This window comes from Myotis daubentonii, chromosome 10 (assembly GCF_963259705.1).
Source record: "Myotis daubentonii chromosome 10, mMyoDau2.1, whole genome shotgun sequence".
Classification (NCBI taxonomy): Eukaryota; Metazoa; Chordata; class Mammalia; order Chiroptera; family Vespertilionidae; genus Myotis; species Myotis daubentonii.
In genome coordinates this window covers 23,210,445-23,227,240 of record NC_081849.1, presented here as the reverse complement: position 1 = coordinate 23,227,240, position 16,796 = coordinate 23,210,445, and the positions used below count along the sequence as shown (strand labels likewise).

The 16,796-nt window shown below is 41.6% G+C and overlaps 1 protein-coding gene and 1 pseudogene across 9 annotated transcripts in view; both read right to left on the bottom strand.

The window, feature by feature from the left end:
* Positions 1-2,011: 2,011 nt before the first annotated feature.
* On the bottom strand, positions 2,012-3,907 carry LOC132211424 (small ribosomal subunit protein uS2-like; annotated as a pseudogene).
* Positions 3,908-5,345: 1,438 nt separating this feature from the next.
* Positions 5,346-16,796, bottom strand: part of STRIP2 (striatin interacting protein 2) — a 42,722-nt gene continuing 31,271 nt past the window's right edge. For 4 of the 9 annotated variants that reach the window (XM_059711772.1, XM_059711773.1, XM_059711771.1 and 1 more), the window contains 3 exons: positions 14,333-14,437; positions 13,286-13,490; positions 5,347-8,670 (listed from right to left, as the gene is read on the bottom strand). In XM_059711772.1, coding sequence (XP_059567755.1) covers positions 8,420-8,670; positions 13,286-13,490; positions 14,333-14,437 — 561 coding nt within the window. In that variant the 3' untranslated portion in view covers positions 5,347-8,419. Of the gene's footprint in view, positions 8,671-13,285; positions 13,491-14,332; positions 14,438-16,796 lie in introns of all 9 variants that reach the window. The other 5 variants (XM_059711768.1, XM_059711776.1, XM_059711770.1 and 2 more) reach the window with 3 other exon arrangements.

The following is a 16,796-nucleotide window of genomic DNA, read 5'->3' as shown; positions in this document are numbered from 1 at the left end:
AAGACATTTCCATAGGCCTCCACATGGAGCATCTTTGTCATGCCAGCTCCATTAAGCATTTGAACAGAAAGTTACAGAATGTTCAAAGTAGTGTTTCCATTTGAAGACAGGGGGACAGATGGCACTGTCTTATTTAGTAAGGAAGTCACTGTCATCAAAGGTGTTTGAGCAGAGGTAGGATGACTTTTGCATTTTTGCAGTTCCTTAGAAAGATTTTGGTTATTTTCTATAAAAGTAAAATTTTTAAATTCTTGCTTTTTGATATTTAAATCTAATCATAAAGGAGTAAACAGTCTGAACACCTCCCTGTAGCCCACTCAGGCACAATCTCATTACATTTACAGCATCTGGCAGTCTGAAAGGCCAGAGCTGCTGGCAGACTATATTTCAGATTGCTTTGGCTTATTGCTATGAGAATTGAATGAATCTCCCTTAACCTCATACCATCATAACTTACACACATCCCATTCTTCCCACCTACATCTTTTCTTCTAACCTTTCTTCCTAGTTGAAAAATATTTGCAGACATATTAGGAAAGAATTGATTTAATATATTAAATGTATAGTCATTAAGAGAATACTGATATAGATAGATCTCTAGGATAAATGGTTTTTTTTAGAGTATAGAATAGAGTATATTGTGCTCCCACTTGTGTAAAAAATTGGTGTGGAGATGGGTACCATGGGAATTTGCTGAAAGGACAGAAAATAGGAAAAGATATTGATAGTGATGACTTCTGAAGAATGAGAAAGGGGTCTGGGGTGGGAGGTTGCATTTTTCATTGTGCACTCTGAAAAATTATTTGAATTTTTACATTTGAATTTTTATCCAAAATACCCATACATACATGTATTATTCAACTTTACACCTCCTCCCTCATGTCACAAAGTCTACCCAAGCCTGAAACTCTTTCTTTAGACTCTCCTTCGACTACATCAATAACCAGACATATTTTACAAATAAAAGTAACTTCCCCTGGGTCTTGCCTTGTACCTCTAATAACGATAGAGGGAGAGTAAATACATCAATATTGCTATATATTAGGTGTTAGGTGAGTATATTAGTGGATTGAATGGTCGTCCCCCAAAATACCTCGTTATGCCTGCCTCCTCCTTGGAACCTCTGAATATTACCTTACATGGTAAACGATTAAGGATCTCGAGAGCAGGTGCTTATCCTGGTGGGCCCTACATTCAATCAGATGTGTTCTTATGAGAAAGGCAAAAGGAGTTTGGGGGAGAAGGGGAAGCAAGGTGACCATGGAGGCAGAAGTTGGAGGGATGTGCTGTAAGCCGAGGATACCTGGAGCCCTCAGAAGTTAGAAGAGGCAAGGAACAGACTCTCCCGAGAGCCTTTGGAGAGTGCAGTCCTGCTGACACCTTGATTTCAGACTTCTGGCCTCCGGTACTGTGGAAAAACATATTTTGTGTGTGTTTTAAGCCATTCAGCTTCTGGTAACTTGTTACAGTAGCCCTTGGAAATTAATAGTGGGAGAAAGGTACAATTAATAGCTTACGTTAGGATTTTGGATTCTATAAATGTTTATGGTTCTTCCGGCCTAAATAATACCATAAGTTGACTAGTATTGAGGTACTTGATACTGTTGTAGGCACTTTAGTTGTTACTATAGAAACTATGAAGTAGTGAGGTTCTTATCAGTGAAATAGTCGAGGCTAGATGAGCATCTGGCGAGTGCTATTAAAGGAATTCTTGGATGGAGGTTGGCCTAGATCAGTGGTCGGCAAACTCATTAGTCAACAGAGCCAAATATCAACAGTACAACGACTGAAATTTCTTTTGAGAGCCAAATTTTTTAAACTTAAACTATATAGATAGGTACATTGTTATTAACTTAATTAGGGTACTCCTAAGGCTTAGGAAGAGCCACACTCAAGGGGCCAAAGAGCCGCATGTGGCTCACGAGCCGCAGTTGGCTACCACTCGCCTAGATGATCTTGGATCCCTTTCAACTCAAGAATATATTTCTAAGGAAAAACAATTTCTTAAATATATATTTTTTATTGATTTCAGAGAGGAAGGAAGAGGGAGATAGAAACATCAATGATGAGAGAGAATCATTGATTAGCTGCCTCCTGCATGCCCCCTTGCTGGGGATTGAGCCCCAACTCCTGGCATGTGCCCTGACCAGGAATCGAACCGTGACCTCCTGGTTCATAGGTCGATGCTCAACCACTGAGCCACACTGGTAGAGCTCCCAAATAAAAATTTGCTTCTAAATATTGAGGCTTAACATTTTAAGTATATTAGCATAGCCAAACATTTAGCAAATAACTTCACCTGGAAAAGGTGTTTGAAAGTATAAGGTACATAGGATGTACCTTCTATAAACTTTGCAGACCAAGAATCCTGAAGGAATACCAGGTGATTTTCCACTACTGAAAATTCACTAGTGGAAAAATAAGTAAAATAAGATAACTCAGGTGTTTTCCAAAAATCACCAATTGGAACTTACCCATGCCAACATTTCCAAAAGTATTTGCATGTTGCCGTCAATATAAACAGAGCTTTGATCTCTCCCTTTGTTCTACCCTATTTTTGAGATTATATATTTCCTTATATTGTTAAATCGCCACCATAATAATAGCTCAGTGTTGATATGATAGGGGAGGTAAATTATTATTTTCAGTATCACTATAATCTTTTTTTAAAGGAACACAACTTTTAGGAACTTTATTTTTCATCAACCTTGTTTCCATTCTGTTCAAGCGTCTGTGGAAGAACAGCTTCAGACCACTCAGTGGCTGTTCCTATCCAGTCGGTAGCCTGCACCGTGGCGGTTGCAGACCAGTCTTCAGTGGCACGCTGAGCTCTCCCGGCTTCAATAGGAAACTACTGAGTAGGCAGAGGGCACCTGCACAACTTCAGAATAGTTTTCGACCTCGGGTGAAGCAGCAGTGACTCAGGAGCTGGAGCTGCCCATTGACCCTGAAAAATTCCTCCTTGGTCACAGCCTTTTCAGCAGCAGCCTGCACTTCCTTTTCAATCTCTCAAGGGTCTCTGTAGAAGTAGAGGTCGGGCATGGCCTCCTGTGATTGTTCTTGGGAGATGTTGCCATCCATGTGCAGTACTTCCCGGGCCAGCATCCAACACATCAGACCCACTGAGTGAGTCCCCTTGTTGCTGCAAGGGCTGGCACTGTCCACACAGCGCAGAGGACTCTGTGTTACAGAGCAATGCTGGGCAGGTTAACGTAAGACGCCTCTGTGAGAAGCTGGTAGTCAGCCCCGGGGTCCGTAAACACCAGAAGTCTTGGCTCCCGGAAGGCTGCCTGGATCTGGTTAGCGAAGGTTCCAGGAGTGAAGCGGCAGCAAACTTCAGCACAGCTCGCTGGCCAGTGTTCCTGGACAGTATGACTGACATCAGCAGGGTTTCCAATGGCAACAGTGGCACGAGCTGCCAGCAGAAGCTCCTCCCAGGCTCTCCTCAGATGGATGATGTGGGTGCCATCGCTCTCCCTTTTGTAGATGGACTGTGCCATCTGGAAGTCAAGGTTGGTGCCACCTAAGCGGGCTCCTGCTGCAAGGAATTTGAGGACATCTTCCGCCTTCATTTGCAGGACATCAGGGGCTCCGGACATTGTGCAAGTTTCCCTTTAAGTTGCATAGGAACCAAGAACACCACCATATGGCACTTCCTCTCTGGGTAGTGTGAAAAGGCACTACAGTCTTTTTTTGGAGGAGAGAAAATGAGTAAGCAGGAGGAGGCCAAGAGGAAGACAAAGGTTATAATCTTATATAATAAAAGCCTAATATACTAAGTATCCGACCGTTGGTTCGACCATTGGACCAGTTGCTATGACGTGCACTGACCACTAGGGGGAAGATGCTCCTACCGGTAGGTTAGCTTGCTGCTGGGGTCCGACGATTGGGACTGGATGAGACAGGCTGGACATGCCCTGGAGCCCTCCCGCAGTCCCTCCAATCGTGCACCAGTGGGGTCCCTCCATCTGGCCTGCACCCTCTTGGGGGATGTTGGAGAGCCGGTTTTGGTTTCAGTCCCATCTCCACAGGCCAGGCTGAGGGACCCCACCAGTACACAAATCTGTGCACCGGGCCTCTAGTGTACAGATAATAAAATCATGCTGTAGCCATATTTACTCTAAATTTTTTTATTTTCTCTTATTGAAAAGCATCATATAAAATATGTAATTAAATATGTAGTAGTATTAAACACATATAAGGTACTACTAGTTGCTATGGAACCTACTGTGTGTTTTACAAATGTTTATATCTAAGTTCTATATTTTGTAAAATGTTACTTTATTATAGGAAACATTCTTATCACACTAATACAGAAAAGTCTGGCCTGGAATACATTATAGGTAGAGTAGATGTTAACTGGCCATGCCCAGTATTTCTGAGATAATGGCAGGACTTTCTTAGCCCCTGAAAATCACCCCAAACATACTTATCACCTAGCTTCCCAGAGTGCCAAGAATTGCAAAGTTCATACTTGATCTAGTCTGGATGTTAAGGTAGTTACTTAGCTCATTAATTAGAGCATTAATGAGATTAAGGTCATGACTTTATTGTATGAACCAGTATCATTTCCAGAGCCTCAGCTGCATTCCTAATCTCAGCTAGTTTTATTGTAAATATGGGCCATCTCCAGAAGGACTAGAGGGACAAATTCAAAACTCACCACCACTACTTGGGGGAGAAACAGAAACCATTAAAACACTTGTCTATAGGATTATTTTTATAAAACAATGATTATTATTAGAATGAAGAGCTGGGGGAACTGTGGACAAGGAAAGACAGGAAAGCACAACTAAAAATATCAGCATAAAGCACTGAATGGGTGGTTTCACATGCTCGCTGAAAATGTCAAACTTCTCAAGAATCGCTAAGAAAGTCTCACTACCAGTCTCAGGCGCTCACTGGGAGGCGGCAGTGACTAGGTGTCTGGCAGTCTGGTTGCAGCTGCTTCCCTGTAGGTGAAGTGTGCTGCTCTGGTCCAGTGGTTGGCTTGTCCATGTTAATTGCTGTAGGCCAATGGCATAGGAACAATTTGACCTGTGCCACATCCAAGCAGGAACTTTAAATGTGCTTGCGTGGTACGGTTGGTCTCTTGCTCCTGCCCCTCACTACGAGAAAAGTGTGCCCCCGGCAGGGGCTGTTCTATCGGCCTAGGGCAGTGATGGCGAACCTTTTGAACCTTCTGAGCTCGGCGTGTCAGCATTTTGAAAAACCCTAACTTAACTCTGGTGCTGTGTCACATATAGAAATTTTTTGATCTTTGCAACCATAGTAAAACAAAGACTTATATTTTTGATATTTATTTTATATATTTAAATGCCATTTAACATAGAAAAATCAACCAAAAAAATGAGTTCGCGTGTCACCTCTGACACGTGTGTCACAGGTTCGCCATCACTGGCCTAGGGTCAGAGGAAGATGTGCGGAGCGGAGTCAAATCTAGCAGAGTTCAATCTGAGTTGAGCAGAGCTGCAGCTGATTTGTAAACCCATGAACAAGAAATAAAGGTTTGTCATAAATCACTAAGATTTTGCAGTTGTTTATATTAGTCTACTCCCAGGGAATACTAAAATAAGACTTTATATATTCATCCTCGTTAATTATATCCTTCCTTTCTATATCTAATATGTCTTTAATATTCTGTGTTAAAGAATTTGAAGACCAAGTTTCTAACTCCAGTTGAATTTTTTTATTAAAGTGCATCAGTAAATAAACAGTGTTAACAATCAATACAAGCTTTACTGAAATATTCACAAATAAAAATCCTCTACTTGCCCCACCAGCGTGGCTCAGTGTTTGAGCATCGACTTATGAACCAGAAGGTCACGGTTCGATTCCTGGTCAGGGCACATGTGCTGGTTTCGGGCTCAATCCCCAGTAGGGGGTGTGCAGGAGGCAGCTGATTGATGATTCTGTCCCATCATTGATGTTTCTATCTCTCCCCCTCCCTTCCTCTCTCTGAAATCAATAAAAATACATATTTTAAAATCCTCTACTTAATGAATCACTCAAATGATGTTCTTCTATGAAGTAACAGTAATCACGATTGGAAGCTAATTAATCTGAATTTATTCCTGACCACACACATGGATTCTCAAATTGGGATATTCAACCTGGTTAGCTTAACGTACGGGGCTGGCTGTCAATACCTGAAACCCAGTCCCAGCAAGTCAGTGGGAAAATGATGCGATTTGAAACTAATCATTTATTCGTGGTGCCACAATTTCTCCATCTGCACTGAGAATTAATCTTCCCTTAGAGAAGATTTGTAAGAAAGTATGAAATGTTAAGATTATCATACTTCTAAGCCTCAGAAAGCACTCACATGCATATTTTAAATGTATATGTATTGATTTCAGAGAGGAAGGAAGAGGAAGAAAGCGATAGAAACATTAATGATGAGAGGAAATCATTGATTGGCTTCCTCCTGCACGTCCTCGCCTGGGGATGGAGCCTGCAACCCGGGCATGTGCCCTTGACCAAAATCGAACCGGGGACCCTACAGTCCGCAGGGGGACACTCTATCCACTCAGTCAAACCGGCCAGGGCAATGTGCATAATTTTAAAAGGGCAACTTATTTGTACTTGACACAAATTAATACTATACGGCTTTAAACGAAATAGATGACTGTTCTTTCTATGAAAATTATCTTTTCACTGAAATCACATTAAAATTATAGTTTTATAGGGTTCACAAGGATATGCTGAGTAAATTATTTTGATTGCAATGAGGGCTACCATCCTATTCAGGCAAAATGTACAAAGTATTTAAAGAAATGCCATGCTTACATATTTACATGACCCATCCATAGACTCAGAAACCCTGCTCCCTGACAGCACAGGGAGGGGAGACCCAGGCTTTGCTGGTTTGGTGTCGTTCCTTGGGATATGGTTTGAAACTCAATCATGACTCCAGAGAGGCTGTGGCTGACAAAGGACAGAGTATAAATAAGCCAATTTTGATCAGATCCCCTGGCACGATTAACTGCCTGGTGCTGTTATAAAACAGATTCGGTAATGTCTACGTGGGGGGAAGGAGGATTTAAGGTAAAAAAGCTTGAAAATATAGATGACAAATGTGGGGCCAGAAGAGAAATAAAATGATCCTGATTGAATCAGACTTTTCTAAAAACCTTGTTTCTATGGGAAGTATGTGATTCTGCTGTAAGAGAAGTTTAAAGAGGTTGGTACAACAACCCTTATATTTTCAAAGAAATGTGCAATACTTGCCGGTAGAAACAGTTTTGCTAAGTCTCCACATGACACTTTGAAACCACTAGCAGGAAAAAAGAAAATAAAATCATTATTAATCAACATAGAAGAAAAATGGTAAGCTGTCTTGCTGTTCAATAACTGATCATGCAAATGGCCATGCCATATCGATAAATAAAATCTGCAGTTAACTGGTCATTTAAAAAATGAATTGGATGAAAATGAATTTCTGCAGTGTACTCAGACATTTTAAAACTAAGGTAGTTTCAGAAAAAACATGGAACATCCTTCGAGGAGGCCTGTTTTGTGCCGGTTGTGACAGAGCACTCCATGCCCTATACAGAGTTCACAAGAAAATAATATTCACATTGAACATAGACCTCTTAGAGAATAAAGGGAAAACACTTTACACAATATACCTTTCTATAACATGCAGTGATTGGGTAATAGTAAATCATCATCCTTTACAAAGAAGGTGCAGGTGCTCCAAAATTAGAGTTAATGACTTTAGAAAGAGGTGTCAAAATTTTAATTCTCACCCAAGGATATGTTTTTCATTGATCGGTTGCTTCCTGTACGTGCCCCGACCAGGGATTGAACCAGCAACCAGGGAATGTGCCCTGATGGGAAATTGAACCCGAGACCCCTTGGTGCATGGGATGACCCTTTAACCACTGAGCCACACTGGCCAGGACTAGTGTCAAAATTTTAAATAAAAAAAACAACTTAATTTCAAAGTTGGTTTTGCCAAACCTCTGGTAAGTCCTAGGAATACAGGGTGAGCAAGAAGAAAATGTTCTCCCTCTTTTATGACGTGCACCTCTCATTACCATGATGAATGCCATGGACCCGATGCCATCATAAACTTATTTGCACACTTGGGGCCAGCAAAGGCCGGGCTGGTTCTAGGTAAAACTAAGCAGAGCGCAGTCCCACAAAAGAGCATGTGAAGGACTGATCCAACGGGAGATTTCCAAGGTCACCTGGCATCCAAATGACCCGAGTGAGTTCATCACGTTTCTGTGATTCAGGATCCTGCCTTGCACTGTCTACAGGCCGCCCTGAACCCACTGGATGACCTTGGACCGGGCCGCTCTCCCCGGGACCAGCATTTCCAGAACTGGAAGCGAAGGCTGAATGAGCAGGGCGGGCAGAGCACCATTTACCGGAGCCAACCCCCATCTAGCAGACGCTTGTTGACAAGAGCTTAGTGATTCTGGAGCAGCTCTTCCCAGCAGATGGGCTGTGAAAACACCTCTCTTTCCAGCCAGATCTCATAGGAGCAGTGGAAATCCTCGGGCAGATCCAGCCTCTGCCCCAGCACACTCTGCAGGCAGTTATCCACGGGTGAGAACTCCGAGTCCTGAGGCCTGTCATACCGGCGGCTATTAAAAGCCTCAATGTTGGCCCTCAAGGTGCATTCTTCTGCTTGGAAGTCCCATGGCCTGGCATCGATGTCTGGTGGGAGGAGAGAAGGAAAAAGATGTATCCAACTTAGGACACAGCTCCCCTTACCACAGAGCATGGTCTAGAGCAGTGATGGCGAACCTATGACACGCATGTCAGTGGTGACACGCGAACTCATTTTTTTGGTTGATTTTTCTTTGTTAAATGGCATTTACATATATAAAATAAATATCAAAAATATAAGTCTTTGTTTTACTATGGTTGCAGATATCAAAAAATTTCTATGTGTGATATGGCACCAGAGTTAAGTTAGGGTTTTTCAAAATGCTGACACGCCGAGCTCAAAAGGTTCGTCATCACTGGTCTATAGGATACCAACAACGGAACTGCCCAGAATTTCCTTTTCTGTAAATGAAAAAAGTAAGTAAACAACATGCTGCCACTCAGGTTTAAAAAGTGCATACGTTAAAAAAAATACCCACATGTGCCGGGAGCCGGTCCATCCTTGCTGTTTCAAGGGACCTGGCATATATGGCATACGGTTCTTAATATGTTTGCTCACCTTCTTGGCGCTGTGTTTTAACCAAGGTCACCTCTCCGAGAAAGGTTGAATCCCCAGGTAGGGATTTTCCCCTGAAGTTAGGGAGGGAATAAAACCCCTCAACTACGTGCCAGGCGGGTAATTAATCCCTTTAACTACGAACAATCATGCTTAAACTACATAATCTTTTCTCCCTGGAATGGAGATAAGAAACGCCCTAACCTTTGTAATAAAGATTGATAGGATTGAATCAACTGGTATACATACAGTTGTAACAAGACAGAAACACTCAGAACTTAGAACAGAATCAAGAAGACAGAACCTACACGGAGCCTAGAGACAGAAGAACTTCGATGGAGAGAGCATGCCGGAGGATCCTGGAGAGGGACTGGCCTCGGAGCCTAGAGACAGAGCCTAGCGGGAGAACATGGCAAGGGATCCTGGACTGAACCTGACTACAGAGATTGGCAGGAGAACCTGACTGGAACCTGGACACTGAACCTGACTGGAGAGCCTGGACAGAACCTGGCTGGAGAGCCTAAGCAGAACCTCTCTGGAGATCCAGACCAGAACTTGGCTGGAGATCCGGGCTAGAGATCCTGGCTAGGCTGCTGACCAACTGAACGCTGTCTCCGTGTTATTCCTTCTTCGCCGACTCCGTCCACACCTTTGGGGACCCCTGGACCTGCTGGGGTTGGACCCCGGCACACATGCATACGCTTACATACACAGACTATCTTTGGAAGGATAGACTAGCAACTGGCAACAGTGATTACCACTGTAAGGACCCTGAGGGAGGTATCTTTTATTTTATTTCCTTTTCTTTATTTCACTTTCTTACTAGTTGTATGTTCAGTAAAAAAGTCCTCACTTAACATCATTGATAGGTTCTGCAACACAACAAGGGACACAATTTTAACATAGGCTAATGGATATAAATGAGTGAGTTAGGCATCTCATCAATGTTATAATGAAACAAAGTTGAACAAAATGATGCTATTTGAGGACCAGCTGATTATATTTTCAAAATGGCAACTCAGTTCCCTTCTTGAGCTTTCCTCAGGGATGAGAGTTTCCCATTTGAATGGAATCACCAGCTCTGAAGGAATGTGAAGAGGCAGGAAGGGGCACAACAAGAAGAACTAGAATGAACCAGTTATTAAAGACTTCCTGATTCCTGGAACCTCCCCCAGCTTGTATTAACATTAGGAGATGAAGTCTTCCGTGGAGGTAAAAACAGAAAACAAATAATCTACTTTGTTTCTATTTATCCCGCTTAGACTCTTATTTCAGGGCCAGAGACACACGTTTCCCAGATCTCTTGTTCTCACACTCAATGGTTTATCATAAGTAAGTGCAGTTAGGATTTCGGCTCATGAGGCAGCAACAACAGATGTGCCATTTGCAGGATAAAACATTTTCATATTTTAAAAATCGATGATAATTTAAATAGTTAATTGTGCTTTATGTCTTATAGTAGAAGTTGCATCCTGACTTGTTATCTGCCAGTCGGATGCTTCCCTTAGTTCTCTGCACTCTTTACTGCAGCATCCTCTCAAAGTCAGGCCTGTTACAAATCCCAGCAAAGACAAGTCAGTAGTCATCTTGCCAAAACTATTAAATGCAATCATGCAAACAATGCTCAAATCCCACTACAACAAACGTCAATACAATGAAGAAGCTCTCCAAAATATATTCTTCCAAACTCTGGTCAATCTTAGCATAAGTCTTGGTAGGTTAAGTAGGTATTACAATATGCAGCTCCCAACATGGCCTAGAATGTACTATAGCCAAAAAGTTTTAAATTGAATTCATCAAACCTTTAGATCTAACTTTCAGTTTACAGGTAATACCAGAGATAGAGCAGAGATTTTCAACTGGTGCTGTAAGAGTTTTTTTTTTTTTTAATTTTGTTTTATTGCTTATAGTATTACAAAGAGTATTACATATGTCTCCTTTCCCCCACCTCTTGATCTTCCCCCAGCCTCCCCTACCCCCCAGTGTCTTGTGTCCATTGGTTATGCTTATATGCATGCATACAAGTCCTTCGATTGATCTCTTACATAAGAATTTTTAAAACATGCAATACCTGACTATTTAGCCACGGGCACTGACCTCTTTTCCCTTAGACCAGGGGTCCAAAAACTTTTTAAACAGGGGGCCAGTTCACTGTCCCTCAGGCCGTGGAGAGCTAAGGCTTCCACGGGCACCTGAAGGAACTAGGAGTGGGAATGGCTCTGCGGAAAGTGGGTGCCATGGCCAAACCAGACTATGTCATCACTTCTGGTGGCAAAAACCTTAATAAGAACTGAGAGCACATTGAAAACAACAGTTCTCAGGTAACCTGGGAGAGAAGTTTGAAGAAACTACAGCTGATGGTGGAAAAACTCAGACCGTCTGCAACTTTATAAATGGCACATTGTTGTCATCCCAATCCACCAAGGTTGCGGGTTCAATCGCAGTCAGGGCATATACAACAATCAACCAAGGAATGCATAAATAAGTGGAACATATCAATGTTTCTCTCTCTTTCTCTCCAAAATCCGTCATTGGTTCAACATCAGGAATGGAATGGGAAGAAAAGTACAATAATGAGAAGATTGGGCCGAAACCAGTTTGGCTCAGTGGATAGAGCGTCGGCCTGCGGACTGAAAGGTCCCAGGTTCGATTCCGGTCAAGGGCATGTACCTGGGTCGCGGCACATCCCCAGTGGGAGATGTGCAGGAGGCAGCTGATTGATGTTTCTCTCTCATTGATGTTTCCAACTCTCTATCTCTCTCCCTTCCTCTCTGTAAAAAATCAATAAAATATATTTAAAAAAAAAATGAGAAGATTGGAAGGCAGGAAATTAGTGGTGGGATGTGTCTTAAACAATGTCACCTGTACTCAGACCTATGAAAAAGTAGAGTAAAAATTCCATCATCCTTCTGGACAGGAATTAGCTGTGAGGATAAACAAGCTCAGTTCAAGGAGCAAATCTCTCCAGGCTGTTCTGTTTTTCATCACTGTGTTCAGTTACCTTTATCGCAAACATTTTGCGAACAACTATTTCCGAGTGCTGGTTTAATTAGGATCAACCCTTTGGTTAGAAAATAAATGTATTTATGCTAAAAAAAAGCAAGTACAATTTGCTTTCATTTTAATAAAAAGTATGTGTATATATGTATACATACATATATATATATGAAAAGAAAAGATCTGGAAAAATATACAATAAGATGTTATCAATGGCAATCTTTGGGTGGTACAAATACGGGCTAAATATAGTAATATCAAAAAATGTGCCCTGGCCAAGTAACTCAGTTGGTTGAAGCATATCCCATACACCAGGGTGTGCAACCGATTGATGTTTCTATCTCACAATGATGTCTCTCTCCCTCTCTCTCTCTCTCTCTCTCTCTCTCTCTCTCTCTCTCTCTCTCTCCCTCCCTCTCTCTCTCCCTCACTCTCTCCCTGCCCCTCTCCCTCTCTCTTCCTCTCTCTAAAATCAATAAAAATATATATTTTAAAAGTTTGCTTACTTTTATTTTCTAACGGCTTTGTAATAACAAAAGGTTATTTTAATTTTAAAAATCTCTCAGAAAGGAAAAAAATAATAAAATAAAGGGAAAAAAATCTCTCAGAGAAACCTGTCATTTAAAGGAATGTTTTGGCCCTAGCTGGTTTGGCTCAGTGGATAGAGTGTCGGCCTCCAGACTGGAGGGTCCCAGGTTTGATTCCAGTTCAGGGCACATGCCCGGGTTGCAGGCTCGATCCCCAGTAGGGGGTGTGCAGGAGGCAGCCAATCAATGATTCTCTCTCATCATTGATGCTTCCATCTCTCTCTCTTCCTCTCCCTTCCTCTCTGAAATCAATAAAAATATATTAAAAGAATAAAGGAATGTTTTTCAAGGGGGTAATTATCTCTCATTTTAGCTATTTAATAAAATGGATTTTCATAGGATGGGGTACATGCTGGGCTGGAGCAGTGCCTTAAAGTTTGTTGTATCAGCACCTAACCTATAATCACATATTTTCTTATGCAAAATATGTAACAATTCATGCCACGAGAGTAGAGTAAATGTTTCTTTAGCTTTGTTTCAACACCAGGCAACTCCTGGATGTCAGAGCTCTGAGAGAACTCACCATTCCCGTAAGCCCAGTCATCATTCATACGGTGACGCACTTTCTGGTAAATGGCCGACATGGTTTTCATGTTGCTTTTCCTCCACTGGCGCCCCAGGTACTTGGTCTGTATTTTTAGCAGCTTCAGGACATAAAGTTGCAGCATGGCCTGCTTGACCTTGAGGGCCCGCTTTAAGATTGGAGCAGATTTAAACACCACCAGCATCTGCTCATTTAAAGAGGGATGAGAGTGAAGAAAGAGAAATAAAAATATAAAGTTACTTGGAGTTCCCAACTCATAGACAAATTAAGCTAAACCTGGCTGACCTGAGATTACACGGGGGAGCTTTTGGAAATCTATGGTCCAGGCTCCACTTAGATTTAGTCTTCAAGGAGGTCGCTCCATTTATATTTCACAATTAAAAGTTTCTGATATCAGTATAGAACTGCCTCATTCTTTTTCATTGTTGTATAAGACTGTATTATAAGGATACACCATAAGTTATTTAACCAGTTGGTCCCGTATTAATGAGCATTTAGGTTGTTTCCAATCTTTCATAATTACAAACAATGCTGCAATGAATAGCCATAGAGCTGCATCGTTTGGGACTTGTGAATATAACTCAAATAACAATGCTAACTTCCCTACCAGAGGGGCCCTGAGGGAAGAGCCACACCCAGCTCTCTAAAAAGCAATGTAAATATTTCTCTCATATAGAATAAATGCCCAGAATTAGAAGGGGCTAAATTTTTTCAAAATATATTTTTATTGAGTTCAGAGAAGGGAGAGGGAGGGAGAGATGAGAATCATTGATCGGCTGCCGCCTGCACGTCCCCTGGGGATAGAGCCTACAAACCCAGGCATGTGCCCTGACCAGGAATCGAACCTCCTGGTTCATAGGTCGACACTCAACCACTGAGCCACACTGGCTGGGCAGGAGGGGCTAATCTTACATAGCATTCAGTGTGTGTCTATAGAGATTACAAAGCAGGAAGTCCATACAAATTAACTGAAGATTTTAAAAACTCAGTGAGATGGACACCTCCATGATCAGAAGTCCCACTCACCATGGTTCTGGAATGCTTCCATTTGGTCAGTTTATTGAGCAGCCTCAGAAGGTTGATGCAGGAAAAGAGGTTCCTCCAGCAGAACTGGTTGTTGTCTCCAGCTTCCTGTAATAAGGCATGCCTGTCATAATCTCAACATCCACAAGACTTATTTCCATAGATGCCTGGAAGTCACTGTTGGTCAATTTAGATGAGGCCTTCCATATAAAATGCTACCTCCTCACTATCCTGCTTTTCACACACTGTTTTCATCTGGTTAGAAACATGACACACAAACATAGGAACTTCATTCAAGCAAGCTTTCTTATGTAGCTTTCTAATTTAGGATCAGAGAAGAGATGCTTTCTACCCCATACACTTTGCACTTACATAAGCTATGTTTGTAACTGCCAGGAGTTATTCTGGGAGATTTCAAACTATAGTGGATGGGTCTGGTGTTCATTGTGGCTGGATTTTTGAAATAAACCCCACCCTCCTTTATCAAACCATATTGCAGCAAATTGCTTAATTCTCCAGCACGGAAGAAAAACTGGCAGATGGTTAATTCTAACCAGGTGTTTCTCTTGTATGTTTCTTGATAACAAGAAGTAACAGATGGATGTCAGATTAGAAACAGGTATATACGCATCGAAACATCATTCAGGGACAAAAATAGAGTCCTTATGGATGTGGAGGCCTATAAACAGATACTGGTGGCAGAAGCTATGTAAATCAATGAGTGCGCATGGTGGCCAAACTAACATCTTGGAAATTCCTCACGTCTACAAAGTGATAACATAACGTAGGAGTAGGAGATGTATAGACGTGAACTGCTGTCTGGTGAACGGGAAATTACCCCTCCTCTCCCAAATAGATTTGAAGCAAGCAAATGTAATGTGGACTGAACATCCAAGATTTTTGAGTGTATTAGGTTAATATACATAAGACTACGGATCAAAAAGTTTCAGGGAAGGGTCAATGGGGCTGGGGAAGATGTAATACTTTCAACAATAAAGATTTAATAATAAAAAAAAGTTTTAGGGAGCCCTGGCCAGTGTGGCTCAGTTGGTTGAGCATTGTTCTATGCACCCAAAGGTCCCTGGTTCCATTCCTGGTCAGGGCTCAAGTCTGGGCTGTGAGCTTGATCCCCGGTAGGGGACATGCAGGAGGCAATTGATCAATGTTTCTTTTTCTCTCTCCCTTTCCCTTCCTCTCTCTCTAAAATCAAATTTTAAAAAAACATTACCTAGCCCTAGCTGGTTTAGCTCAGTGGATAGAGCTTCAGCCTGAGGACTGAAGTGTCCTGGGTTCAATTCTGGTCAAGGGCACATACCTCGGTTGAGGGCTTAATCAGAGAAAAACTTTAAATGTTATTTAAAGACTATCCTATACACTTAAAAAAACAGTACATTTTCTGTTTATAATTATTAATTGAGCCTGAAAAAGAGATAAATCTTACTCATATAAATATTAGTCTTTTCTGAATACAGAAGCCATCAGTTTAGACAAATAAACCATTATATTGAGCACCTATGTGGAGTAAACTTGCTAGTTACTTAAGCCTGTTTACATAAGTTCACACAAACAATACAAAACAAACTGTGGTTACCAAATGAGACCACCAGGTGCCACTGTTGCTTCATAGAAAGGAGATGAAACACCGACCATGAATTTGTATTTTATTAAGATTAGACAATGCTTTCACCCACTCTTGCATAAAAATAAAGTCTTCTCAGAAGCATTACAATTAGCTAAGTAATTTTATGCTTATATCCCAAAAGGTGATTCTGAAGAGATACAGAGAACACATTGTACCAAGAAACAGATTCAGGCCCTGGCAGGTGTGGCTCAGTTGTTTGGAACATTGTACCGTACACCAAAAGGTGGCAGGTTTGATTCCGGTCAGGGCACATACCTGGGTTGTGGGTTTAATCCCTGGTGGGGGCATGTATTGGACACAACCGATCAGTGTTTCTCTCTCATATCCATTTTTAAAAAAAGGAAATAGGCTTAGGTCATAAAAGCTAACTATTTTCAAATACCCTACTAATAGAATTTTAATACTATCCATGTGCCACTTGTTTCCCATTCCAACTTTGAATGGCAGGGATGTAGGTCTCCACCCTTGCTCTGCTACATTCAACTGTAAAATTTTGGCAGTTATTTACTTCTCTATCCATAAAACAGTAATACCAACCTCATAGTTGTTTTAAAGATTGACTAATATGATGAACATAAACAGGGTTAGACACTTATGACCTCTCTCTGCAAGGGTAAGGAGCTCCTCTTGGCTGCTGAGATCACATCTAAGTAAGACAGCAGTTCTGCCCTGGTGCTAAAAAGGGTGCTAGACTTAGTGTCTCAGGACATGGGTCTTTCTCTAATTCAGGGTCTGTCATGAATAAAGCATGAACCATGAAAAGTCATTTTGTTCAATGGACATTTCTCATCTTTGAAATAGAGGTTTAGGCCAAATAGCTCTCAT